Genomic DNA, 27,706 nt, shown 5'->3' on the forward strand with positions numbered 1-27,706 from the left:
TATTTGTATTTTTTTTTTCTTATTGTGTCTTAGTATTTTATTGACAATTTTCCATTTTTATTTTATTTTATGTGTATGATAGTGTACGGATCTCAATCTGCAGCACTTTTGAAACGCTATAGAAATAAAGTGGATTGGATTGGATAATAAATCCGTCATATACAGCGAGTACTCTGTTTACCTTTCTACGGTGCCAAATTTGTATGCCTATCATTGTAAAGTCATAATTACAGTAAATATGAAAAACAAATCTAGGCCATGAATGTAAAACAATAAAGAGTAGAAAGTACGGCATTAACTAAGCATATCGGGGGGGGGGGGGGTGTTGTGTTATATGACGAAGACCTTTCCTATTAAAAAGCTTGAAGACTTGCAAATGCATTGTCATAAAAGAAGCTTTACATTAGAAAAGCTACTAATTGTGTCTCACAACATCTGCGCTCAGTTTAATTTCCAAACCCTCCAAATGCCCTTGCACAGTTTTAACACAGATGTGTGACATTGACTTTAGTGTGTATCATGGGAATGTTCCAAGTGGGTTTATGAACACACTGACCCCATGGTGGGGTCCAGCGCGATGCCTTTGGGGTTATAGAGCTCCTGGTCCAAAAGGGTGACACATGTCTGCCCATCTTTGTCGCACACGAAGATCCTGTCGTCCACGTCATCCACAAAGTAGAAGTTTCCGGTGAGCCAGTCGATGGCCATCTGCTCCACATCTGCATGGAAAGAAAGAAAAAAAAACTGGATTAGAGGAGGTGGGAGGGAGGAGGTGCAAGGAAAAGTCAAACTTATTTTTAGTCCTTAAATTCCTGTGGACTTGTGAAGAAGTTCAACATGTGATGTTGTTGTAAATACTTAAGAGGTCATGATCATAGGTTGAAGTCAATGAAATGGGCCATCAAATTGTTGAGCAGTTATGTACTATAAACACAAGCGGTCCATGTTTTCAGAGGGGAGGTCTGCACGACTGACAAATGAGTCGACAAGCGATGGCATCAAGCCGGCAAATGTCGGTTTCGAGGCCAATCAGGCAGGACGCGTCGCTTACGATGAATTAAATGCTACGTCTGAACTTTATTGAGACATTAAAGGGCAGACAAAGTTAGAGTGTGTCAAGGAAAGCGAGTAAGACTAAACCTCCATGCACACTACTCGGAATGTGGTGAAGGTCGGTTCCCCACATGGGGAGGGTGTGGGTGAAAAACAGTCCACAAAAAAATGACGACTATATAAAACCATCCTTGATTACTTCCTTCTTCCTTCCTTCCCTCCCCCAAACAGCATCTCAAGCCAAACGCTTTCCAGGATGATGTCGTTTTTCTTACTGTGTTCTCTTTGCAATATATTTGTTCTAGTTAAATGTGACCAGTGACAAGCATTGCTTATGTTATTTCTAAAGTTTATAACACCTCTTTACCAAGCTTGAACTGTTCGCAAAAACTGGAGTTAAAAAAAAAAAGACAACCTCAACAATTTTTGTCGGACCGCCACTGTTGTAATAGTTTTGGATTTTTCATTATGGCTATTGACTTTTATTTTATTTTTTATTCAGTTACTAAATTATTTTTTGATAGTTTTTTTTAAGACTGAATTATTGAGTTAAATTTGTATTAGATTTAGTTTTAGTTTATTTTTATTTTTAAATATATGGAGTATTTGTAGAGTGAAAGATTTTAAAAAAAAATCACTAAGTATAGTGTGAACTACAATTCTCAAATGACTGACCTTCCTTTAAATATCAAAATAAATACGTTAAAAATGAACCCTGAAAGTTTACGTACGATATTAATTGACAAAGACAGAAACAAAGGACATTTTCACTATAATTTTGTTATAAGTTTAATAAACATATGATGTATTTTCAGTTAATTTCCGGGTAGGAAGGGGGGGGGGGTGAATTTCATTTGATTTTGTTAACTAAAATGTTTCAATTTTAAATAGTTAGTTAGTTAGTTAGTTAGTTAGTTAGTTAGTTAGTTAGTTAGTTAGTTAGTTAGTTTTCATTAACCTTGCTGACCACATTATGGGAAAATGCAAGTCTGTGAAATCAGTAGCATGCATTCCGATGAAAACAAGGCAACTATTGTCAGTGAATTATTTAATAACCAAGTTTGCCACATAATTCAGAAGCTGTTTGAAATCGAGAGGGTTGTTGTTATGGGTTACGGCACACAAGTGACTTAAAAAAAAAATTAGGATAAAAACAAACATAAAGCAAATGTGTGTTTCTCTTAAAAACAGAATTGAAAATGTGCGAATCACTTGCTGTGTACAAAAAGAGGTTAAAAAATATAGTGTTACAAGAATATATTAATTAGTTATAAAATACAGGGCTTTATTTTTTATGTATATGCATATGCGATGGATAAGGGTTTACAACTCACACTAATAGTACTTGTGCATTTAAGAAACTCATATTCCACAAACGCAAAAATAATCAGAATGCCGTGTTTAGACTAGCGGGGGCGCGTACAACCTGTTTTTCAACCCAATTTTTGGGTTGACTTCCCTTTTAAACTGAACAGACTGGAAAAAACTTTCATATTCTGGTTTGAGGGGTACAGTTGCATTAAGATTCAAACAGCTAAAAGAGAAAAATTTCCCATCCACGCAAAAATGTAATGGCTTCCTGCTCAGCACTTGCGCCACTCTTCAGAAAGTATCATGGAAATTGATGGTGTGTACTTTTTAAATCATGATTAAAGCCAACAAACATTTATCAGCAATACTTCTTGCTCTTGGCATAGGTGAAAATGATCCAAGTGTGCGAGGGAAGTAGATCGAAACAAAAATATATTCGTTTTTCATTATATTAAAAAAAAAAAAAGAAGAGTAAGGAATAATCATCAAATAAATCATTCTTATTATAGCACAATTACTTCTACTGTGCAAGTCAGCCCTTGAGCCCTCTCATAATGAATACTATTAAAGCTAAATTAGCTAGAGGGGAATATGAGCTTTTGGATAACTTGTCATTGAAGATGAAATCTGATGTTTGGGATAAGTTGAGTGTGATAAGAGCCAGGCATATTAACATTGTGAATGGCTCTGCTTGCTTGCAAAAGTGCCAAAGGGATTTTTTCTTTTGACAGCTTCAAGATAGGCACATATTTGATGATTGCAGAGGAAATATGATGACACTTGCGGGAGCACAGATAGAGGGAAACAATTGACAAGTTTAATGTTTCTGATTCATTCGAAAGCAAAACCTTTGGTTTGAGATGGTTTATTGTGAGCATGGATTTTTTTTTATCAGTTTGTGGTTTTATGAATTGCTATTTACCTGAATGAGGGCTGAGAGGTCAGTTTTGTTTGGGAACTTGGGAAAAAAAATGGACCCGTGCAGGGCTCCGACATACCATCGTTTCTCCACATTATCAATAGGTCCCTGTTTTGCATGTGGCTGATGCAACATGATGGCTGAACAATGGAGCCTTGCTATTCCAACAGCTGTAATGTGCCAACACTGCGCAAAGGCCAGCATGACCAAGCATTAGCATGAATGCAAAATAGGGCGAAAAACGATTTTGAAAATTAATCTAGCAATTGTGATTTAATATGCGATTAAAGGTCCTCTCTCCATGTATTTTTTTTTAAAACAAAAATAAGCAATAAATTAATCTGTATAACAATAAATATCATACTGTGCATAAATGTTTTGGTTTTATAGGTTAGACTTACACTAAAATAAACGCAAATGAACCATGAATTAATATTATATAACTTCAGGGACGGGCAACTTTAATGCTGCAGGGGGCCACGATTTTTTTTATCCGTGCTCCTGGCGGGGCCACGTAGGACCACACACTTGAATGTCACTTAAAATGTGGACAAATATGTGCATGCATGCAAAATATGTGCCCTTAAAATGTCATTTTTTAAATCATACATTTTTCTTAATATATTTCACTTTTCATATAACCATTCAAGGACAGCACATAACTGTTGAACAGCAAACCAATACTCAGTGCAACTCATTTTGTGCATATTTTTCGCCACAAAGATCAACTAATTAAAATGTTTTAATATTGAGGTATTTTTCTCCTGCATAACATTCTAAATCGGCAATAAATAAATGAATGTAATAAAATAAAATAAGAAAAATTAGGCCTATTTACGTTGTAGTATAGGGCAGTATATGAAGTGCAACTGAGCCATATCTGCCATCTAGTGGTAAATGGTAATATTGCAACGTAAAGCTACAGCTGCAACTCCCTTGCATTTCGGCAGTCACGGACTCGCATATTCTCAGATTTATTTTTCTTTTAATTTCTATTTTTAAAAAAAAATTCCCCCAATTTTGGGATTTTTCCTTTTTTATTACCCCAAACCACACTTAATTTTCCATAGAAAATGAAATTTATTGATTTATTGAGAATTTAAAAAATAATAATAATTCAAGCAACAACAAAAAATTAAGTTCAAAAACCTTTTTTTTGTATAGCCTTTTTATCTACATCATGTAGTGCTCAAAGCACTTGCGACACCTTTGAGATTTTAAAATTACATTGTACTACATTACAATATTGTTTTGAATTCAATTAATTGTTCAGCCTTAATACAAACCACACGAGGTATCAACATTAATAATAAAATCTAAAAATCTGCTTTTGAAGGAGCATCGAATGCAAGCAAAGCATTTTATAGACCCCTAGAGGATTAGCAAAACGTTTCATTGAAAAGCCCACCGGGAAGCTTTAAGTTCAACATCGAAATGTTGCTTCACATCTGCCAGCTCACATCTGAACAGCGCGGTAGACGAGCAACAGATAAAAAGTGGAATGGAGAGGAGGGCATTGCAAACCGCAAGACGTCTATTTTTACAGCTGCAGTGAGCCCTGCTCGCCCCAGAAGTGTCCTCACACAAACACAAACAGCCCAGATATGGGGCTGCAGTCGTGCAGCAGGGGTCCCGGGTCATGAAGTACTGGCTTGTTTTCCAGGCTGAGCTGGGTCACTGCGATGATGAAGGCAGACCAAAGTCTCCATTTCTCCAACCAAGACTGAAAAGCTTTGATAAGGAGGAAATGACTGAGCAGATTCTTGGGATAAAAAACAACTTTTACCAATAAATCTGTCTCCCGTTGCAAGGTAGTTGCCAGTGTTGCAAATGTTTTCGTTTGGGCAAAAGTAGAAGTGAAAAACGGCAGAGGAATGAAGCAGAAAGGAACAAAATGTGAGGAAAAAATAGAGAAGCTGGGAGGGAAAGGGAGATCTGATTTCCACCAGGGAAACTTGGCCATTGTGCCGCATTTCTGAGGTTTATGGGAGTCAGCGGCCGTAATCCCAGAGGTGCTCTTAATTTTTAACACACACTGCTCTGTTTAAACACTTCCAGCTGCCGCGCGACACACTGATTCACTGATTAAGCCATGTATAAACAAAGGTACGAGAGAAGGAGATTGCGCAATATTCTAAAAGGAGCAGCCATTGACCTTCTCTCTCTCTCCTCCTGCATTCATCGTGTTTCCCCTTCCTGGTCTGGATTCATTAAGCGCACTTCATTATGAGTTCTGTCCATCTCACATAATAAGACACACAGCGATTTAATTAAAAAATAATTCAATGTATTGATGTATGGTAGGAAGGCAGAGGATTTAAAATGTATGTTAGGTGTGTGCGTGTGTGTGAATGGGGGAAGTGTTTGAAATGTGCTGGCTGGCTTGACTTTTTGCAGCACATGACCCCGTAAGGAGATTTCAAGGCGCTGTGTGTGTGCTGATCGGAACATGATGCAGGCTGTGCAGGGAGGGGAGCAGATCCATCCTGGAGGCTTAGCGACAGCTCTGGGATCAGCCCTCTTGTGCAGTGTGCAGTGTGTCTGCTGAAAACATGTTGCTTTCGTTTCAAGGAGTCACAGCGGGGGAGCTCTGAGGTACCACAAATTACGGTCCGGCCATTATTTACTTGTAAACACTATATTGATATTTTCGGGCTTTTGGATTTAACCTAAACATTTTATTGTACTGAGAAAACATTGTGAATTATTATTATTTATTTTATTTTTTAATTTAAAAAATCACTGTGTGCATAACATATTTGTGCAATTTTTTTTACTGATTAGTTAGTTACTACAGTTGGATTACCAATGATACATCATCTCAAATTATATGACTATTGATCAAGAAAACAAAAATCTGTTTCGATGGGATGCCCCGTCTCTACATGGGGAGTGCACATGAGCGGAAGCTACATTCACGCTATGCTACGCTAGTTGTGTGTGTTTGGGAACAATTTGAGGCGCCTTAGTAACATATACGTATATTGTTGGCCGGCTAATGCTAACTCCTTGCTATAAGGGAAGTGCGCATTACGTTGTATATATAAAAAAAAAAAAAAGAGCGGAAGCTACATTCACACTATGCTATGTTAGTTGTGTGTGTTTGGGAACAATTTGAGGCGCCTTAGTAACATATACGTATATTGTTGGCCGGCTAATGCTAACTCCTTGCTATAAGGGAAGTGCGCATTACGTTATATATCTAAAAAAAAAAAGGAGCGGAAGCTACATTCACGCTATGCTACGCTAGTTGCGTGTGTTTGGGAACAATTTGAGGCGCCTTAGTAACAAATACGTATATTGTTGGCCGGCTAATGCTAACTCCTTGCTATAAGGGAAGTGCGCATTATGTTGTATATATATATTTAAAAAAAAAAGAGCGGAAGCTACATTCACGCTATGCTACGTTAGTTGTGTGTGTTTGGGAACAATTTGAGGCGCCTTAGTAACATATACGTATATTGTTGGCCGGCTAATGCTAGCTCCTCGCTATAAGGGAAGTGCGCATTACGTTATATATATATATATATATAAAAAAAAGGAGCGGAAGCTACATTCACCCTATGCTACGCTAGTTGCGTGTGTTTGGGAACAATTTGAGGCGCCTTAGTAACATATACGTATACTGTTGGCCGGCTAATGCTAACTCGTCGCTATAAGGGAAGTGCGCATTACGTTATATATATTATAAAAAAAAAAAAGAACGGAAGCTACATTCACGCTATGCTACGCTAGTTGTGTGTGTTTGGGAACAATTTGAGGCGCCTTAGTAACATATACGTATATTGTTGGCCGGCTAATGCTAACTCCTCGCTATAAGGGAAGTACGCATTACGTTATATATATATAAATTTAAAAAAAGTGTTGCTGCCAAACATTGCCATCATTTGAATGGCGGAGATTAGAGCGCTAAAAGTGCACACCGCTTGCAAACATTAAACATTTAAACGGCTTTCAGGCTTAAGTGACAAAACGACAAGTTTACTTGGTGCCATTTTTAACTGTCCTAATGGAGTTTATAGGCAAAAAAAAAAAAACACCATTGCAAAGCTTCAACTAAACGTAAGTGTACGCTTGTAAACCTCCGTTCACTCTTCCTAATTTCCAGACAGAAAAGAAAGATCCAAACGGACGTAAAAGAGGCTAAACCTGAACATTTCTTCTACAAAATGACCCAATTTTCTGGACCCAAGTAAAGGATCTGACCAATATTTATGAGTTCTATTACACTAAAAGAACCATTTCTTGACTCAAAGTTGGGTCAAATTGACCCAAGTGGAGGATCAGTCCATTTTTGACCCATAGCTGGGTTATTTTTAACCCAACTGTTTTTAGAGTGTTGGATGGCGGTCGGTGTACATCACTCTAAAAAGAGTTGGGTCAAAAATAACCCAACTATGTGTCAAAAATTGACATTTTTGAACCAACTGTTTTTAGAGTGTTGAAAGGCGGTGCACATCACTCTAAAAAGAGTAATAATTGGGTTACTTTTGACCCAACTGTTTTTAGAGTGCATTTTAGTTAGTGGCTGACTGGTCAAATTTAAATAAAAGCACAAAATTCCATATGAAACTTATTGCATGTATTTGCGATATGCATATTGCATGGTCCAATATCGCGTTATCGATTATTATTATTTTTTTATACATTGGGCAGCCCTACTAGGTTGTGCTAAGTTATTTTAAACTAAAAAAGTAAAACCCAGTTTGTGTGAATATGGCTTTGTAAATATAAGATGACGATAAAGCGCTATAAAAGTGCACTCCATTTAATATTTTGATCAAATTAGATTTTTCAATTTGGGGATTTGTAGTGGGTTTTTCTTTTGGGGGGGGGGATAAATACAGTTAGCAAGCAATACAAGTTGATGTTTGACTGGCTTTCAGCTATTATAATAGGAATCTTATCCTATTTCAACATGTGTTTTAGTAGTACACAACAAAAGAGTGATTACAAACTGCAGGTTTCATAACACTGAATGACAAACTAAAACTCTCGTGCAGATGGAAGGAGAAAGAGAGAGAAGAGAGAGTGGTGAAGTCACATCTGGACAAGCCATCTGTGGCGTACCGAGGTCATGAGTCACTCCAACCAAACGTGCATCATTTCCTGTATGTTCCCGCCTGCCTTTGGTTTCTGCTGCCGCCTTCACACGACAATTGTCAACAAATACCTCCCACTCTGTTGCCCGTTCAGAAGGTCGAGTGGCACTGACACTAGATGTGCTGTCTGGTCCGAGACCTTCAGATGCTCCCAGACATGACATCGCTGAATCTCATTTCTTTCTCCTGGTGTTGAGTATCAAATGAGCATTTGAGAGGCTGAAATCAAGCAGATGCCTTTTTGCGTGCTCTCGGGCTAGCGGTTTATTCGGTCCAATCTATTCACAAATACGGCTTTAATTATTAACACATTTAAGCTGAATCGCCGACGCTATACTATTATCGTGGCCTTAGGCATACTAGTATTATGTGAACTTGCTTTACAGGATGTAAAATGTCCTTTATCATTATTTGAGCAACACAAGGAAGTAGCTGGTATTTCCTCATGCTTCTCATCCTTAAATGTGACTTTTAGCTGAGAAGTTGCCAAGTGACGGTGATAATCATCAATATTGTACCCTTCTTATCTTTCTTTTAATCAAATAGACTGATATAACGGATCTTCTCATTTCTTTGTCAACTCATTTCACAGTTCTATTTTGTTAATTGAACACACACAAAACTAGGGATGTTCGATATCACTTTTTTTTTTTTTAGACCAGTACGACTATCTAACTTGAGTAGTCACTGATACCAAGTACCGATACCACTAATACTTCTGATACATAAAATTTTCAATTAAAAAGAAACAATGACCTATGCATCCCATTATAACATTTTCAATACAATGGCAATTTTCTATTCTTCCAATTTCTAATTACTAGTTCCTAATCATAAAACAGCCATAAGATACTAGTACGGATAAAATAAGGCCGTGTATCAGCCTGATACAGATACTGTACCTGGCAGTGGTACTTGCACATCCCTACAAAAATGTATTTTGACTAACATTACTTTTAAAACACATTTTTCTGCTTAACTAAGAATTGTGTTGAACTGATTGACCAAAAAAGAAAACTTAAATTTTTTTTTACATTTCCGCATTTCAGCATGCACACAAATGAAGTTTTATCTGTAAGAAATGCTCAGTGCAGTTAGCTTGTTTACACTGATATGAAAATCCAGCAGTAGCAGCAGTGGCACATGGCGGAAAGACTAAGAACAATTAAATCTGACTTAAAACTTCTGATCTAATTAATCACACAGGCCGATTTCCGATTCCTATTGGGCTGGTTCCAAATATGAACGTGGCCAAAAACAAATCTTGTAGACGTGGCACAACAGTTTTATTTGAAAATCTTGCTCTCTATGTATTATTCATGCCCAAGCCTACTTTATGCCTGACCTGCATTAATAATCATATCAGAGAATTACACTGTACTTTCCTAAAAAAAAAAGAAAAAAAAGAAGAATTATAAATTTCAATCTGTTTCTTTGTATGCAGTACCAGAGAAATAATGTGGCTGTTTTTCTCAGAGGATTTAATTATCAAAATCTCTTAATATGAAAATATGATAATAATGAAAGATATGTGAAATATGGCATTATAACAGTGTTAACTATTGCATGTGACTTCCACAACTAGTGTAAAAAAAAAAAAAAAGTTCACGTCTTGTTGAATATGTGAAGCAGCTACCTTTTCCTGATTTACAAGTTTTTTGCGATACGTTTGGATGATTTTTTGCTTTGACTTGAGATATGAGCACTTTAACACTAACAGCGCTAACACGCAATGCAAAATGCCATCAACGGACTAACAAATAGCATGTATGTGGTGGTATCCTAACACTTTACGCCATTGATATTTAAATACAATCGGCATATATTCTTTATCCTCCATGGAAAATGACTACTATTATTGAAACTCATTTGTTTTCACCAGATGGTACTGCAATGATTCAATCAAGATGCAAACACTGTTGAATCCTTTACATTCTATTAAATTGTTACTACCAGGGATGGGCGAGTACCAGGTATTCGTATCTTATTTTAAAGTATTAGGTACGAGTGCAGACTGCCGATACCAGCCACCGATATTTACGTTTAAAAAATAATCTGACATCCTGTAAATCCTCCTTGCCAGTAGTTGGCGCTATACTGCGGCAGTTTGACACAGATTTTTACTTCCAATTTGTTGTCATTGTGTCAAATTAAATTTTATATATCAAAATGATTAGTATCAGAACTCGGTATTGGTGAATACTCAGAGGGAATACTCGTATTGACATGGACATCAGTCTGAAATGTGACATCCCTACTTATTACGAAAAAAAGCATTACAATATTTTTTTTTGCTTTTTTTTGAGGGGAGTCTGGAATGGACTGATTGCATTGCATTCATTTCAATGTCGAGAGGTGATTTGAGATGCACACTGCTTTTAGAAAGCTCCAAATTACTATTGTTTACTCAGATCTCCCTAATTTGAATAAAATATCTGCTCTCCTGTAAAAGCAAGTTAATTGCGATTTAAGAGCGTAGTCGCGTACTCACGATGCAAGCTGAGAGAGATGTTGATGACTCTCTCCTCGGTGAAGCTCTTAAGATTGGGAATCTTGGCACACTTGAGATGCGTGGACGAGGGCGATTCTCCCACATGGATCCAGCAGACCGTTTCCTGAGCGTACAGGAAGTCCATGGCGGTGGTTTGCTTGGTGCTGGTGGACAGCAGGCTGTGGACTGTGGTGCCGCTCAGAGAGGTGGCCTGGATGTTCTGGGAGTTGGCGATCAACAGTACGGGCAGACGGTCCACTGGGACTGTGCAGAACAAATATCAACACGGCGGGGGGGGGGCATGAAAAGAATATTCATAGCGTCTGGGCCAATGTGCTGCTGTCAGCGACTTTTTACCGTTCTTGGCCTTGCAGGAGCGGTTGTCCGGCTGTGGCAAGTAGCCCTCCACACAGGAGCAAGAATAAGAGCCTTCTGTGTTGGTGCACGTCTGACTGCACGTCCCATACAAGTTGCACTCATCGAAATCTGCATACATTTGAATCCACCAATCAACATTCAATCTATTTTATACAGCACATAAGCACGCTTATTTATCGCATTCTACAACTGCATCTGATGAGCTGGCCTGCGAGTATACACTGTGTTAGCCTAGTAGCGTAATTCCCTCAATCATATTTAATCATTTTTGAAAAACAAAAATAATATTTATTTATTTTTGCAAGCAGATTTGGTATTTAATTGATATCAAGTAAGTTGAAAATGACTTCAGCATTTTATACTATGGAGAAAATAAAATTATATGACATAGGCTGCTTTTGCTCTTTTTATTATTATTATTATTATTATTATCGATCCATCCATTTTCTTAACCGCTTTCCCTCATAAGGGTCGCGGGGGGCGCTGGAGTCCCAGCTGGCTTCGGGCAGTAGGCAGGGTACACCCTGAACTGGTTGCCAGCCAATTATTCTTATTTTTATTATTATTATTATTATTAAAACCTCAGGCATCCTAAAGTGGCCTTCCATCTCACTCACCATTATTCCGGCACAAAAGCTCACTCTGGACATGGCGGCCACCTGGAAAAAGCTATTTGGGCCACTAAAAGTAGCATTGCATTCGTTGGTGACCAAAACTGCAATTTGTCCTCATGATCATGGGTAAGGGGTGGTTGAGATTTAAGTTTTACGCCTTTGGAGGGTCTTTCACTGGCAGCAGGCCACTCTTAATATGGATTTTGCCTGACATCAATTTTCCTTACAGCTTACATGAAAACGTAAGTCAAAGCAATAATTCAGTTTTCAAAGCAAACACGGTGAAGCTGTATTTCAGTGTTATGCTGCGTGGAACTGCAATAAGCTGCCAATAGAAGTGAAGTCAGCCGTGGGTGCAAATGCTATTAAATACAGGTTGAAAATCTATTTTTAAATCAGTTTCATAGCATCTTTTAGTAATTTCAGAAACCTACTTCTAATTATTGACTTGATGTTTTCATTATTTAAATGCTTTTAAAGTCTTTTGTTAACACGTTTAAATGTTGTCAAAGCACGTCTAGTAATGTTGGTAAGCTTCTTTTGTTTGCTTTGCTTTGCTTCTGACTGTTGTTAGCTGTTGTGTTGTAAATGATTTTAGGTGTTGTATTATGGTTGTGAAGCACATCGAGTTGCTTTGTGTATGAAATGTGCTGTCCAAATAAAGCTGCCTTGCATTGTCCTTCATCCGAATGAACCCATTTGCTAGGGATGGGTTGAAAATTCCTTTCGCAAGGCGTTATAATTCAAACTTTTCATCAACTGAACGACCCCTCAACCCCCCACCCACCCCAACATTATTGCTGAAATCTGTGACTTGTTCAATAATTTGAAACAGCAGCCTGAAGCAATTTTCCTTTTAGCTGGGGAATTAATGAGCATACGTATGCGAGAAATAATAAGTAACTTTGCCAGAAAAACAATTCAATTCAAATTTTCATTTAACTGAAATCCTATATACATTTGGAACAAAGTGTGTGTGCGATATAGAGCCGATATACGCTACATTTTAAAAAAAAAAATTGCATAAACTGTCAATATAACTCACCTTTGCATGTTTTCTTATCTGAGCTGATCTCAAAACCACTTTTACAGTAACAGGCGGGTCCTGCTGGAGTCACTGCACAATTGTCCTGACAGCCCATGAGTGAGCAGTTGGATATAAACTCTGTGAAGACAAAAAAAAAAAAAGGCAGGGCAGACATTATTTGACAAAGCATCAATTTGTGGAACATAGCAGGACATATTCTGTATTTTGTGTGAAGATGAAGGTCATTTGGAGGATTTGTGCAAGAATCCATTCAATGTACTGCAAAACTCAGGTTTAATTCATTCTGCTGGGAGCTGGAACACTTAAGGCTGCCAGGATACGCATTCTGGGGAATATTTACAAGTCGACATGTGAGCTGAAGTACAGAGTGTGTGCGTGTGCGCATCTTTTTGGATGCAACTACAGCATGTGGCCAGACTTGTTCTATTGACAGTGCAAATAATAGGTTTAAGAATAAAAGATCCAGAGTCAGCTCCGTAACTCACTACCACTTGAAATCTTATCCTTGAGTAAAACGTATTCAAGCAAATTGAATTGTCCCAAACAAGTTGTGCTTTTCCAATTGGTCTTCAGTTAAGCGGTTCATTATTTGACTGAGAAGCACAGAAATAAAAAAGGAACACAAAAAGGCAGTGAAGGGAGAAATCAGACGCTATTTGGTGCTGCTCTTTTCAGCACTGAAATGTTTGCTATCTATCCTTAGATTCCTCTTTTTGTCACGTTTAAATGTTGTTTTTGGTCACAGTAGCACATTTGCTATTATGTCAGACTGCCTCAGCCGCACTGAACTGGTCTTCACTGCTACTGCAGGACACTGGAATTCTACAACATACAATTTGAACTCCCACCTACAGCTTGAGGAAAGGCCATTAAAGTGGAAGTCAACCTTCAACATTTACTGACAATAATGTTATATGTGACCTCACTAGTCTAAACGTGACATCCTGATTAATATTACATTTGTTGAATATGAGTAATGCAGCAAAATCCAGCCGTCTTAGGGGGCGGCCATTTTGCTACTTGCTTTCGACTGAAGATGACGTCACAATTGCTCAGGGGTCAGGCAACAACCAATCGCAGCTCAGCAGCTTTCTGAAGCTGAGCTGTGATTGGTTGTTACCTGAGACCTAAGCAACATTGATGTCATCTTCAGTCGACAGTAAGTGGCAAAATGGCCGCCCCATAAGATGGATCAAAATGGCTGGATTTTGCTGGTTAACTCATATTCCACTAACGCAATATTAACCAGAATGCCAGGTTTAGACTAGCGGGGCTGCATAGAACATATTATTATTTATTATTTATTTATTTAATTTTAATTGTATCTCTTTCTATTCTGTTGTTTCTCTTTACTGTAAACTGCAGCTGGACGGAGTCCAGGAAAAAGTTCCCCACGGGGAAAATAAAAGTATATTGTATCGTATCGTATCATATCGTATATTACTGTCCAAAAAATTGGGGTAAATGTTTTTTTCAACTGCTGTAATTAACACCTGAATTTCCCCTCTGCAAACCAGTAAAGCATAATCTTAGCTTATTGCCTTTTAATTGTGATTTTAGTTTTATGTTATTGTTTTATGCCTCATGTTTTGTTTTTTTACCCATCTATTTTTTTAGGGACCAGACAGTGCGCGCAAACTATTTGAGAAGAATGTTTGGGTTTCACAATCAACCACTTCTGGTCCAAACTAAGCAGTAGTAATAAGAAAGACGACGACAGAAAAACAAAAACAGTTATAACGAGGACGGAATGCACGGATTCAAATGCAGAAGGACAAACGTGCACAAACACGCCACAATCACACCTTCCTGTCAGCTGACCATATCGAGATAGACCATAAAACCCAGTGACTCATCTCTCTTCTTTCACACACAAACTGATATACACACAAATACATAAACACAAACTCACACACACCTCAGTCTAATTTACCAGACACGAGTGAATCACTTTTGCCAAGAAAGACAAAAACCACATCAACATGCAAACCGTTGCAGCAATAGAGCCTGGATAAGAATTGTTTCTTCCAGAAACTATTTTACAAAAACAAATGTGTTCCCACATAATTACATAATAGCATAACTCCTTTGTTTGTCTTCTTTCAGCAGTCTCTGTTGAAATGAAGCTGATGTGATCTCAGTGGGGAAAAAAGTGTCTGCTGAGTAACTCGACTTAAATTTGTGCTGCGGCCGATTTTGACGCAACGCGGCGAATCCGAAAAACGGACGACAGCAAGCCGTATGCAAGCCTCTGCGCGAGCTTCCCGGGCTTGCAGGCACTCACCGCACTTAAAATTACAGGCCTGGCCGGAATTTTCCAAAACAAGCCCGAGCACTCGACAACTCAGACGTGTTTGGTAAAGCGACACAGGCAGCAATGTAAACAACCTCATCCGATACATGCCACTGTAAAAGAGTTGCTTTCAACTCAAGATCATGACGTCTGATGATTAGGCTCTAATTTGTACTAAATATAATATGTCCATCTTAATATTTGTCTCATCAAAGCAAGAGCAAATTCAGAATCCTTCATTTCACCTTATTACTAATTGCCTTCTTATTCAAAACTGATAAACATGCCAGTCACGTTCTGTTTTTGTTAACACATACAAATGTTTAAATCTTCATGAATAAAAGCTTTTTATTGTGTGCACCATGTAGTAATCTTAAGAATTAAAATCTGGTCATTATTCCTGGTGCTGTGCATTTTTCTAAAGAGCTAAAGGTTACCTCATTAAAACAATTTATGTTAATCATTTAAAGTCATCGCAAAATGTACAATATCCTTAAATTTTATTAGAATTCAGGCAAACTAGCAGTCAATGCAGTCATTATTTATTTAATTTTGTTTTTTGCGCCTAGCTTCGCAAAATGACTGCTGTCCGTAACCACCTTATTTTTTCCCGATTTTTCCCTCCACTCAAATCAGGACGCAAATAGATTCATTATTATGCTGTCATATTAACAAGCTGGCAGTACAAGTTGAAAGGCAAACTAGCTGAATTGATTATGTACGTGCTGCATCTTGCTTCGTAAGGTGTCCTACACGTGGCTTATTATTATTATAATTTTTTTTTTTTTTAAGAGGTCTGCTGGTTGCTTTCATTCTGACCTAAATTGTGGAAAAATCTGCGGAAAAATACTGGTGCAAAGCTGGCAAAATAAGATTAGACAGTGCATAGGATGCTTGTTGTTATGCTTCTGTTTCCGTTTACTAATCCAAACAGAAAAGGATCGTCTAACTTTGACAGCATAATATACGGCACGTATATAATTTTTTTTCAGGGGGGGGGTAATATTCAGAGAAAAAAAACCTCTATAAACTTTATAAAGTGGCAAATTTGCAAGAAGAAAACTTTCACGTAGCCTAGCTATAGCCTAACGTAGCGTAACGTCTTAATTTAACTTTACTCGTCACGCAGCTAGAGCGACAACAATTCCTGATCCCCTATCAGCTAACTAACAGTAACCAATCAGAAGATCGCATACTTTAGTTAAATGCAAGTGAATGACGGAGAGCAGCAGATTCGACACATCAACTTAGCTACTTGTATACAAAAAAATACCAAATTGGAGGAATGTGTCAATAATAATTGTGGAAACATAAATGTAAAAGTAAATATACATTTTAACAAATTAACTAGTTTTACAGTTAGTCATTCAAATTTAGCACATGGATATCTCTTGCCTCCTTTTCATATCAACTACATGCTCCGAAGCATTCGCTATAATCACGACAAATTTGCAGCATCTGTCGACATTAAATAGTTGCTTGTCTCAGATAATGTCAGATTAACAAGAGGAGAATCCCCGTCCTGGCTGCCTCTTTGATTGGCAGTCGCTCAATTGCCCACCCATTAAAGCCAAGTCGGGGATGAAGACAGCAGAGCACACGCATGGAGACAATTTCAGTTTGTCAGTAGATGTTGACAAGGTCGATATTTTAGAAGCGCAAACATAGCACGTTGATTGATTTGGGCCTTGTGCGTCCTGCTGTTGTCATCTCGATATGGGTGTGCGGCAGGCACAGTTTTGATCGTGAGTCATAGTTGAATAAGCCCCTGGCTTCATGTAGTAATCAAAGCCTTCAGTTTTCACATAAATATATACACAGAACATCTGAACCCGGTGCACTCTGATAATATCGCCCTGATGCAGGGAATACATTTGCTACCACTACTTGACTGCTTTGGCACAGCAGGCAGATATCAGTACTGGGAATTTGAAGATATGCACTGCTATGATGAAAAGTGAAGTGTCATCATCACATGGTGAGGATGTGTGTGACAAGTGGGGAAAAAAAAAGGGGGGGGGGGTCGATACCTCGGCAGTGAGGTCCCTCGTCCCAGCCGTCGGTGCAGTCTGGAGCTCCGTTGCACAGCTTGCTCATGTGGATGCACAGCTCTGTCCCCCCACACTGGTACTCATTAGGCGGGCACTTTAACACGGCACTGTGCGGGCCTGAGGGAGACAAAAACAAATATGGTCAACTTAGCATCGTAGGGAATAAATATTACAATTATGTCCCATTCAAGATTTGATTTTTTTTTTTTTTGGTGCACTTTCTGAAATCTATCCGATACCATATAGTGGCAAAATGTGTGGACTTTGCTGCTTAACTCATATTTCACAAATGCAATATTAATCAGAACGTTGTTTTTTGGCTAGGGGGGCACATACCGTACAACATATTATTGTAAAGATAATTTTTGGGTTCACTTGCTTTTAAATATAAATGCCAATGTGATGCCATCCATCCATCCATCCATTATCAACACCGCATAAAGTTAAAAATCCTAAATTTGTATGTATGTACTTTTTGGAGTGTTGTATTGAACATATGAGTCTAAAAGCAAAGTGGTATTGAATATTGTAAATAAATAAATATATTCAGATTATTGAAACATAATTTGTGAATATGTTTCAAATAGGCTTTATTCACAATCAGGATTTTTTTGCCCGATCACCGATTTAAAAAAAATAAATAAAAATAAATAACCGATCACAGAGTCGATCAGAAGATGGAGTCATTTGCGGGGGATAGGTATTGGCCCGGCCCACAAATAATGAAAACACACAAATGATTGACACTAATTGAAATGCATGAGGGGGAAAAAAATTCATTAAAACCCCAAAAATTCTTCATAAAAAAGTAAGAAACATCCATCCATTGAATATAAAATGTCTTAAAATATTCAATGATTTTGTTGAATGATTGGGTAAATTAAGACATTACAGCCGATCACCGTTTTTGAATAAAACAAAATATCGTCCGATCCCGACCCATCCAATTAGATAGTTGTAAAGTCTAGTTTTAAACGACACTGTGGCCTAAAATCAAAAACCCTCTTTGACAGTGTCAATAAAAAACTAACTGTATTGTTCTCATTAGGTTGTGTAGCTTTACCTGCATTACGTTTGCAAATATTATTCTTAGTTAAACTTCCCAAACTATAAATGTAATTTGTTGTCATTCAAGTCACTCTGCTTGGGTTTGCTCTAGTGGTCAAATACATTTGGCCGAAACACAGCATTTTCCAAAACTCAAGCAAACCTCATGCAGTAATACAGTAAACACATGCAAGCAGATTTTTAACCATCAGTACTGACATCACTTGTGGACCTCAAACAACCTCCCTTTCGATGTGCTACTCTGATTCGTCTCGCCTTCCACCAAAACAAACACGCTGGCAACGATTAAGCATTTAACACCGGACCGGAAGGCTCCTGTCACTTCACAACATTTAACAACTCCACTTTATAGTGTGTGGAGTCGTCTGGATTTTAGCATGCAATCTTCAAAGGCTGTGCTCAGGTCACAATCTGCTAAATGGTCTACCGCCAATTTGTTTGGATTTTTAAATTATGTATACAGGCAAGTCTGAATTTAGAGTTGAGCACTTTTAGCTTGCTCAATTGTGGATGGAAAGAAGTAGAAAAGATGCAACGATGGACCATCCCCCAACAGCCCGTGGACCCACAGCTGTGGTGTCCTTGAGCAAGACACCTATACTCTGAAATGTTTATTGCTTCAATGTGTGCTACTAAATGTGCGTGTTTGCTGCATTCGCTGCTATGATGGCTAAAATGCAGAAGACAAATTTTGTCAACAGGCATTCATATATGTATGACCATAAATATTCTGTTTCTCCATCATGAATGTCAGTCTGCCTAAATCTTTCAACATCCTGTTTATGTATATTTCTCTATATTCTTGGGTAGTGCCTGCCTGACAGAGGTTTGAACTCTGAAGTTTTGTGTGACCCCCAGAAGAAGCCTTTTCCCAAAATGGCCGACCTCAGCAAAGCAGCACTCCACTATAAGAGGTTCCACGGAGACTCTATATTCTGTCCTGGGCATAACGAGTTTCCCACAGCTTTCATGAAAAAGTGATGATCCTCTACAACGTTCTAGGCTTGATTCATATTTTATGAGACAATAAAGTAACTTAAATAATAATGAGATGACACGTGTTTGTGGACCAAAAGTGAACTTTGTAATGTGTGTGAAAATGGGTTAAGATGTTGTGTTGTTTGGCCATTACTCTGCTATCAATTCTTGATTGACAAATACATTGCCTCTTTAGGCCTACCATTTTTTTCAAGTTCTTTCACTTTGTTCTCTCTTAAAACTGCTGGGTGAAAAGTAAATTGGATGAAATAGCTAACCCAGCACATACTCAGCAGATTGGGTTGAGGGATTTGACCCCTGACAGTGGGTCAAGATTTTGATCCAACAAGAGGTAAAAACTACTCACGCTGATGAGTTAAAGTGACAGTGTGTAATAGTTGACCACTAGATGTCGCTACATCATAGAATTCGCTGAAGCGCATGCATTTCAAAGTACGGGAATCATATATATATATATATTTTTTTTTATTTATTATTATTATTTTTTATTATTATGTACGTTGATGTGATAGAACATATTTTTTGTATATTATTGAAATCAATAGTGGGTTTTTCCAATGGGGTACTGCACGAATGCGATTTTTTCGACCGCAAGGTCACGTGACTTCAGCAGCTTGAACCGGAAGCAGGTCAAAAAATTAAGCCGGCTCGTTGACGACCTATGCAAGTAGTGCTGGTTTTGTTCTAGTTTATCTCTGGAAAAAAAACATACCGAGTAAACACAGCTGTTATGGAACTTGCAGAAACAACTCCAGACACTTTGACCGTCCACATATGAAGGATGTATTCTTTATTTGTTTCCCGAAGCCAAAAGTTCAGAAGGACAAATGTGAACGTGGATCAACTTTTGCAGACGTCTAACAGAGCTGTTTGCGAAGTGAGTCTTTCACCTTCATATGTACATTTTGTTGGGGGCCATGCATGCATGTTTTTACGATGACAATGCAGCTCTTGCCGGCAAATGCCGGCCCGAAGATTTATTTTTGGGCGTTTGGCACTACCCCGACTGCTGGATGACAATAACGAATGGTGAGGGAAAATGCTAAAATGGCGTTGCCACTGTTGTTCGGACCTGTCTTGCTTACCGCCTGATTTTTTATTTTTTTGCCTTTCGTGCAGCTGTGACATGTATGAAAATGTATCTGTAGGGCCTTTTCTGAATTAAGGAAACAGGTTTATAAGCGGGAAGGATATAATAATTGAAAGAATTGAGGTCTAGTGAGTTTTGTTGGTTGTGCCCAAGAATTTCCAAGCAGAATTACGATCGCTGCACACACCAAAAAAAAGCAATAAAAATTTACCCCCAGCAACTGTCAAAGACATAAGACAACCACATATGACAGACAGGGCATATGGTGCTAAAGGGGAGTGTCAGTTGCGTAGGACGATGTTTTGAAACTTTACCTCTGGATCAGGTCGGCTCTTTTCCCCGTCTTTTTCCTCCATCGAACACTCGAGCTTTCTCCTTAATTGAACATTTGTATGTTCTTCGACATCTATACCAGTGAATTTGGCACCACGGATATCATTCTCGGACAGAAGTAGATTTAGCGCAGTATACATCTCGCTAGTAGACTGTTTACATGCGTCTAGCACAGGGGTAGGCACACTCGGTCCTCGAGGGCCGGACGGAGTCTTGCAGGTTTTCTTATGTTTCCCTTCTCCAACACAGCTGATATACGATCAGCTCATCAGCAAGCTCTGTGTAAGCTTGGTAACGATCCTGTTGATTGGAATCAGCTGTGTTGCAGCAGGGAAACCCTCCAAAACCTGCAGGATGCACCAGTGGTCTAGCATGACTGGCCCCCTTGCTAGACTCATGATTATTAATTAAGTGTGGTGACGTATATCTTGCGGTACCCCATTGAATCCATTAGTAGTTCACCACTAGATGGCGCTAAAAATCACTTTAAACTATAAACAATTTCAATCTACACTTGTAGCCCTTACTATCGCTAAAAAAACTATTCTTGTTAACTGGAAAAACAAACAAACTCTGAATATCGACCAATGGTCCAAGCTCCTCATAAATCACATTTTAATGGAAAAAATATCTGCCTCAAATAAAAACCAAATATCAAAATTTATAGAAACATGGTCTACGTATATAGAATTTTTTAACCTAATTCTGGTTACTTAATTCTGTCTGTTAGCGAGAGCCACCACATCGTGATAACTTACATTGATGTTTCTGCATTTGGCAATTTCTTATTATATTATATTATTAGTATGGGATTTTTTTTTAATGGGCTTTAGGTGAACTGATGAATACACACACGCACATACACATACACAAAAAAAGTGTATATATATATATATATATATATATATATATATATATATATGTGTGTGTGTATATGTATATATATATATTTAAAAAAAATAAAAAATAAAAAAAAATAAAGAAAAATGAGAAAAATAACATTTTTTTTATTTATTTATTTTAAAAAAGGAGAGCAATGATGATGTCAAATCGAATGAACAATACTGAGCTCTCCTTAGAAAAAAGAAAAAAAAATCACTTTAAAGCCACCAAGAAATTGGTTACCAGGTTAGCAGTATAGTTGTGCTTAAAATAATTTTATAGCCAACAAAGCAACTTTCCTCTGTCGGGTGTCGTCACAGCAACTCATTTGCGTGATAAGTTTTGCAGACTTTTTACACCTGACAAAACCCAAACAATTTCCATGGGTGGGCTATCGGCCCTAATCAGGATTTAAACCGCGATCCGTCCACAAAACTGTCCAAAATGGTGACCAGCTTCAGCTCTTCAGCCCACCTAAAACCAGTCTTCAAAAAAAAAATCCAACCTTGAGTAAATTGAACCCAAGTCAAAACAAACCAGCATTTTTTAACGTGCATGTTTTGTCTCTTTAAGGATCGGCTGTACAGCAACTTTACAGGGCAACCACAAGGCTGACATACGCAATCCCACTGTGGTCATAGAGGAAAAGTAGCAGAACTACAAACACACTATTATCCGGGCCAAACGGGCTCCTTCAATGCATGGACAGCATGCGCACATCCACACAGAGACGAAACACCCACAATAAGCATGCCAGTGCAGTGGCATGCAGGCTTGCATGCTGGTGTTTGCTGAGAGATATCTTTGGGATCACCAAAAGAGAAAATATATCTCGGGTAAACACCAGTCTGGGCAGACTTTCTCAAATTCCTCAAAGGTTTTTGCAGCCGGAATTTAAGAAACAAGTGAATAGACACGGCCACAATCAAAAGCGCAGACGCTTTTTTTCGACTTAATGATCCTTCACTAAACGTTTTTTTCCTGGATGAGGTTTTGCTGCCTTGTGACTCTGACCAGTATTTCATCCACAAAAGGACAAATGACTCAGCAAGAAGTTTGTCCTGTTGCCCACCATTTTGTGCAGCCTTTCCCAACGGCTGTCACATACTTTCCAAGTCGAAGGGCGGTGCGACATGATTAATGAACAAAACAAAGGAACAAATTGTTTTTTTTCTTTTCTTTTGAAGCGGGATTCATCATAGCAACTAATCAATGTTCACTAAAATCACTGCTTTCTAAGACTGAGGAAAACCATTCTTTATGGATATATTTTAATTGTAATCATTAAGTTATAGTGGTGAAACATCATCTTCCATGAAGAAATGTGATCAGAACTTGAAGAACTTTTTTTTTTTTTTTACGTTTTCAAATTAACACTTTATCACATTTGTTTGCAATGACAACAAGCTGAAAAGTAACTTCATAATAAATGAATGAATAAACAAACGGTAAAATAGCAGAACGCGATGGTCGAGGTATGTTAGCACAATAGCATCAGGGTGACGTGTGACGTTCTCCCCCGTGCTGGTTCTCCTATTGCTAAGCTGCCGACTTAACACGGGACAACAAAGCCCCCCATTTTGGATTAAGACTTTCCTATAAAGAACAGGGAGCCATAATAAATGCAGCCTGCGGCCTTGCCATCAAACAGCTGACCCAAGTCGACTCATGTTTGGCCAAGGGATTAAATATGAGGAAAATCAAATATAAGGTGTTAGTTAGTAACTAAGCTTTAAATGTCGAGAAACCAAATGGCCGGATGCTTTGTTTGGCGCACGTTGCTGCGTCATATCGGCTTGATGGACTGTATTATCGACCAGTCTGAAAAACAAAAGCGACATATAAACCAAACCTTTGCTCGCTCGATAAGAAGAAGCTGTGAAGTGTCACAAGTAAGGAAGAAATAACCACAACGAAATGAAGTGTAAAAGACCACTGGAATCAGACATCTGACGAGGTCTGAAGTAAACCTCAACAAAGCTCATCTTTCAGAGGCCACATGGAATAAATTTTTCCTGCCACATGTGTTACGTTGAATAAATGTGCGGTCAATTACCAGAGTAAGAAAACAATTGAAGTGATGGAAAAGGAAAGAGAAAGAATAGGCGAGCCTCGCAGGAGCTAATTGAACACCTCATTCAGAGGAAGAGCTCCAAAGTCCCACAAGGCTTCATTCTTCTGTGAGCTGGCAGCAGATAGCAGGGCTGCAGTGGAAATGGCTGCTAATTTAAAGCAAACGCGGCCTTTTATTCAATATTCCTCTGTGGTGGTGAAGCGAGGTTATCTGGCAGAAATGCTGTTGTCTTGAATTGACTATTATTTTCCATATCCGTGATGGCGGACGACATCTAAGCTGTTCACATTTCTAAACGTTCCGTTCCATTTAGATAAATAATTCCTTCTAAACTTAAACAAATGTGATTATATAATCTTTAGTAACTGTGCTTGTGGTTTTTAAGTAACTATCGACATTCTTACCTGCATACGAGTGTAAAAAGACGTTTTTCACTGTAAAGCCAAAAACCACCACTGAAACGGCCAATCACGGCTTCAGAAAACAGGTGAGCCGTGATTGGTCGTTACCTGCGCACAGAGCAACTGTGATGTCATCTTCAGTCGACAGCAATTGACAAAATGGCCACTCCCGCGAGATGGCTAAAAAAACGAGTGGATTTTCCAGAAATGTAATTCTAATCAGGATACTGTGCTTAGACTATTGGTGCTGAATAGAACATAATGAACATTTTTGGGTTGGCTTCCCCTTTAGATGTTACATCATACAAAAAAAAAGGAAGTTAAGCAGGTGCTCAATCTACTATTTCAGCCAAATATATATTTTTTCTATTAACACGAGACATGCAGGATTGCAGACACTTTGCACGCGTAGAGTCATTAAGTCGCTGTACACAGAGATGGATCACATGTTCCATCGGGGAGTGTGATGGAGTCAGGCCACGCGAAATGAAGCCATTGTTTGATCACATAAGTCGGCTGTGGCCCCATACAAAGCACACTGAGCTGCCGTGTTGTAAGCGGTGTCATGTGCAAACCTTGATCTGAAGTGTGGCAGTGTGGAGGTGCTGGTAGAGCCACGAGACACGTGAGCGATTGCACACACGTTTACTAGTACTTCATGTCTAGGATCTCATTTTACTCACTGTAATTTGCGAGGGGTCTTTTTCAGAATTTAAATTTACATTTATAGTCAGGAATACTCAAACTTTGCTAGTCAACACGATGGAGAGATGCATATGTACTTTTCTAGTTTCGAGTTTACCAAGATTTAATTTAACATTTAATGAAAAATGTTGTTTTGTTTTCCAAGTAAACCTAATCGGACACAGTTTTACAGTTCTTATGACGTAATATATAAAATATAAAGTCAACCCCCCCCAAAAATGATTGACAATAATATGTTCTATTCAGCCCCACTAGTCTAAATACAGTATTTTAGTTGCGTTATTGGAATATGAGCTAAGCAGCAAAATACAGTCGTTTTTATCAATGTCAGAAAGCTGCCATTTTGACACTTAAAAATGACATCACAGTAGCTCAGGTCTGAGGAAACAACCAATCACAGCTCAACTTCAGAAAGGTGACAACCAATCACGGCTCAGCTTCAGAAAACTGGTGATATGTGATTGGTTGTTGCCTGAGCCCTGAGCAAGTGTGATGTCATCTTCAGTCGACAGCAAGTAGCAAAATGGCCGCCCCCTGAGGTGGATAAAAACTCCTGGATTTTGCTGCATAATTGAATGTCATGTTTAGACTAGTAGTGAAGTCACATATAACATAATATTATCAACAAATGTTTAACGTTGACTTCTCCTTTAACTCTAAAGATATACAGTAAAAATGAATGCACATTTTCAGTTGGGAAGTAACTGACTAGTCATTTCAATTAGAAGAGTTATGAGCAGATTTCAACTTAATTTGTCAACATATTACCATGTAAATTGATAATAAGATGACTTCTTCTAACTACAAGAGCAGTTTATTAGTCACGGATTATATTATTCCGATGCCACTCTTCCAACACCACCCACACTTTATGCCTGACAGTGATGTAACCACACTCGCCATGGCAACAAGTGTCACTGGGTTCTCTAACAAGAATATATATGAAAGGAGCATTACCCAATATATACTCTAAAAACACTTTCTATTATAGGTTTTGATCATCCAATATAATCCTTTGATTTTTCACAGATGTCAGCCAACTAGATGACAATGAATAATTCAGTACGCTGATACGTAAATATACCTCATAAATAAAAAGTGTTGCGCCAGTTTACCGCCATCAGCCCCTAATGACACCAAAACATTTTTTCGGACCACTGAAGATGAGGCCACTGCCGACCAGCTGGCCTCGTCTGTGACGCCCATGGACCGAAGGACGTATTCTTGGATGAAGCAACTAAATTTTGACCTGGCGCCCTCAGGGAACTTTTTGACCCGCCTCCACCGTTTGCCCTGCCAATAAAAAAAAAAGAAGAAGAAGAAGAAAAACTCCCATACCAATGGGACAAAGTAACCATAACACTCCAAAGTATCAATGAGACTGTGAAAGGGCACAGGATAATCTTGAATAGCCTTTTCACATATTGTGATGGGAAAAGAGTTTGATACTGATCTGACTGAAGCATTCCTTTTTTGACAACTTACTGTAGGTTAACACCTGTGCGAGACCCTTTTTCACACTGCACTTGACAGTTGGATCCTTGGCTACTTGCTGCTCAGGCCCTGCTCTTCAAAAATATCAACACCACGTTTGCAATCCTTCACAGGGGGGCTCCTGGGAGAGCTGGCAAGGTGACAAGCCAAGCAGGAAGCCAAAATCCAGCTCTCCATAGCACAACAAACTTCTCCAAATGCCGCAGCTCCAGTTCTCCTTGGGGGGGATAAACCACTGAGCAAACACTTCTATCATGCAAAGGTAAACAAGATTTATTCAAGACAAAATCGCCAGCTATCCCAAGCAAATAAACATACTGTACCGTATTTATGTAAGCGAAGGAGGAGGAAAAGCAAATAAATAGACATCGGAATTCGGCTGTGATGTTTGAAGCACAACCAGCTTTCATTCACGATTTCCCCCCACAAATATACAGTACTATGTATGTAACTAAAAACAATTTGCTTCAAGTGAGTAGCAAATTAACTTCAGATTTTTATTTTTTTTTTACAGACTCATTACTTGATTTACAGTATCCTTTCTTGATGAGTCAAGGTGAGTGGTTATCGAAGAAAACCCTTGATGGAGAAACCTTGGTTGAGAGAGCAGGTCTGGATGCTTGGAAGAAAACTCGAAAACGTGGAACAACAGCTTGCATGGAGGAGTCGGGAATGGGATGAGATACCTCGAAAAACACCGACTTACTGACAAAAATGTCGTTCCGTAACTCCACCAATTTTATGATAGAATAAAGGCCTATATGACAAAATAAAAGGCTCGAATACAAAACCTAAATACAGGACCTAAGAGTCACACTTACAGGACCTCACCATAGCAACTGACAACATAATCATCACAAGAGACATAGCAACTGCAAGCAACTGACAGCATCATCATCACATGGGACAAATACAAGACCATAACAACACAATGACGCCACGATCCAACCCAAAACACAGTCATAACATCTCTCTCGTTTGCTGGGATGAGGTCCAGCGTGACTGAACAGGATAAGCAGTTGAAGATGGATGGATGGAAAAGTACATGATTTTTACAAAGAAAATGGAAAGATCTGTTACACTGATTTTGGGGGCTTAATTGTTTTGTTTTTTTGCAGTAATAGGTACCGTACCACTTAACTGCAATTGGTTACATGTATGATTGTCATATTGAGATAAACAGTTTTAATAAGTGTTTAGCACGAACCCCACCGCCAGCCATATAAAAACTTTTGCCGTCTGAGCTTTGCTACCCTGATGTACTGCTCTAACTCAGCATAACAAAACTTTCTTTACGAGGACACATTTATTTGCCTCATGAATAATTGCTAAGATTTACTTCTATTGTATAAATTGAGCGCCAAACAATTGTGTATAACACAATTAGAAAGCAAAATGGG

The 27,706-nt window shown here is 38.4% G+C and overlaps 1 protein-coding gene across 5 annotated transcripts in view; it reads right to left on the reverse strand.

Annotated features, from left to right (window-relative positions):
* LOC144056723 (low-density lipoprotein receptor-related protein 1-like) overlaps window positions 1-27,706 on the reverse strand; it is a 123,033-nt gene that overhangs the window by 69,686 nt on the left and 25,641 nt on the right. For all 5 annotated transcript variants that reach the window (XR_013295099.1, XM_077573741.1, XM_077573744.1 and 2 more), the window contains exons 3-7: window positions 17,240-17,377; window positions 12,914-13,033; window positions 11,234-11,362; window positions 10,877-11,140; window positions 557-719 (exon numbers count right to left, since the gene is read on the reverse strand). Coding sequence is in view for 4 of the 5 variants with exons in the window: in XM_077573741.1 (XP_077429867.1) it covers window positions 557-719; window positions 10,877-11,140; window positions 11,234-11,362; window positions 12,914-13,033; window positions 17,240-17,377 (814 nt within the window). In the remaining variant the exon portion in view is untranslated. The remainder of the gene's footprint in view (window positions 1-556; window positions 720-10,876; window positions 11,141-11,233; window positions 11,363-12,913; window positions 13,034-17,239; window positions 17,378-27,706) is intronic.

This window comes from Vanacampus margaritifer, chromosome 8, assembly GCF_051991255.1.
Source record: "Vanacampus margaritifer isolate UIUO_Vmar chromosome 8, RoL_Vmar_1.0, whole genome shotgun sequence".
Classification (NCBI taxonomy): domain Eukaryota; kingdom Metazoa; phylum Chordata; class Actinopteri; order Syngnathiformes; family Syngnathidae; genus Vanacampus; species Vanacampus margaritifer.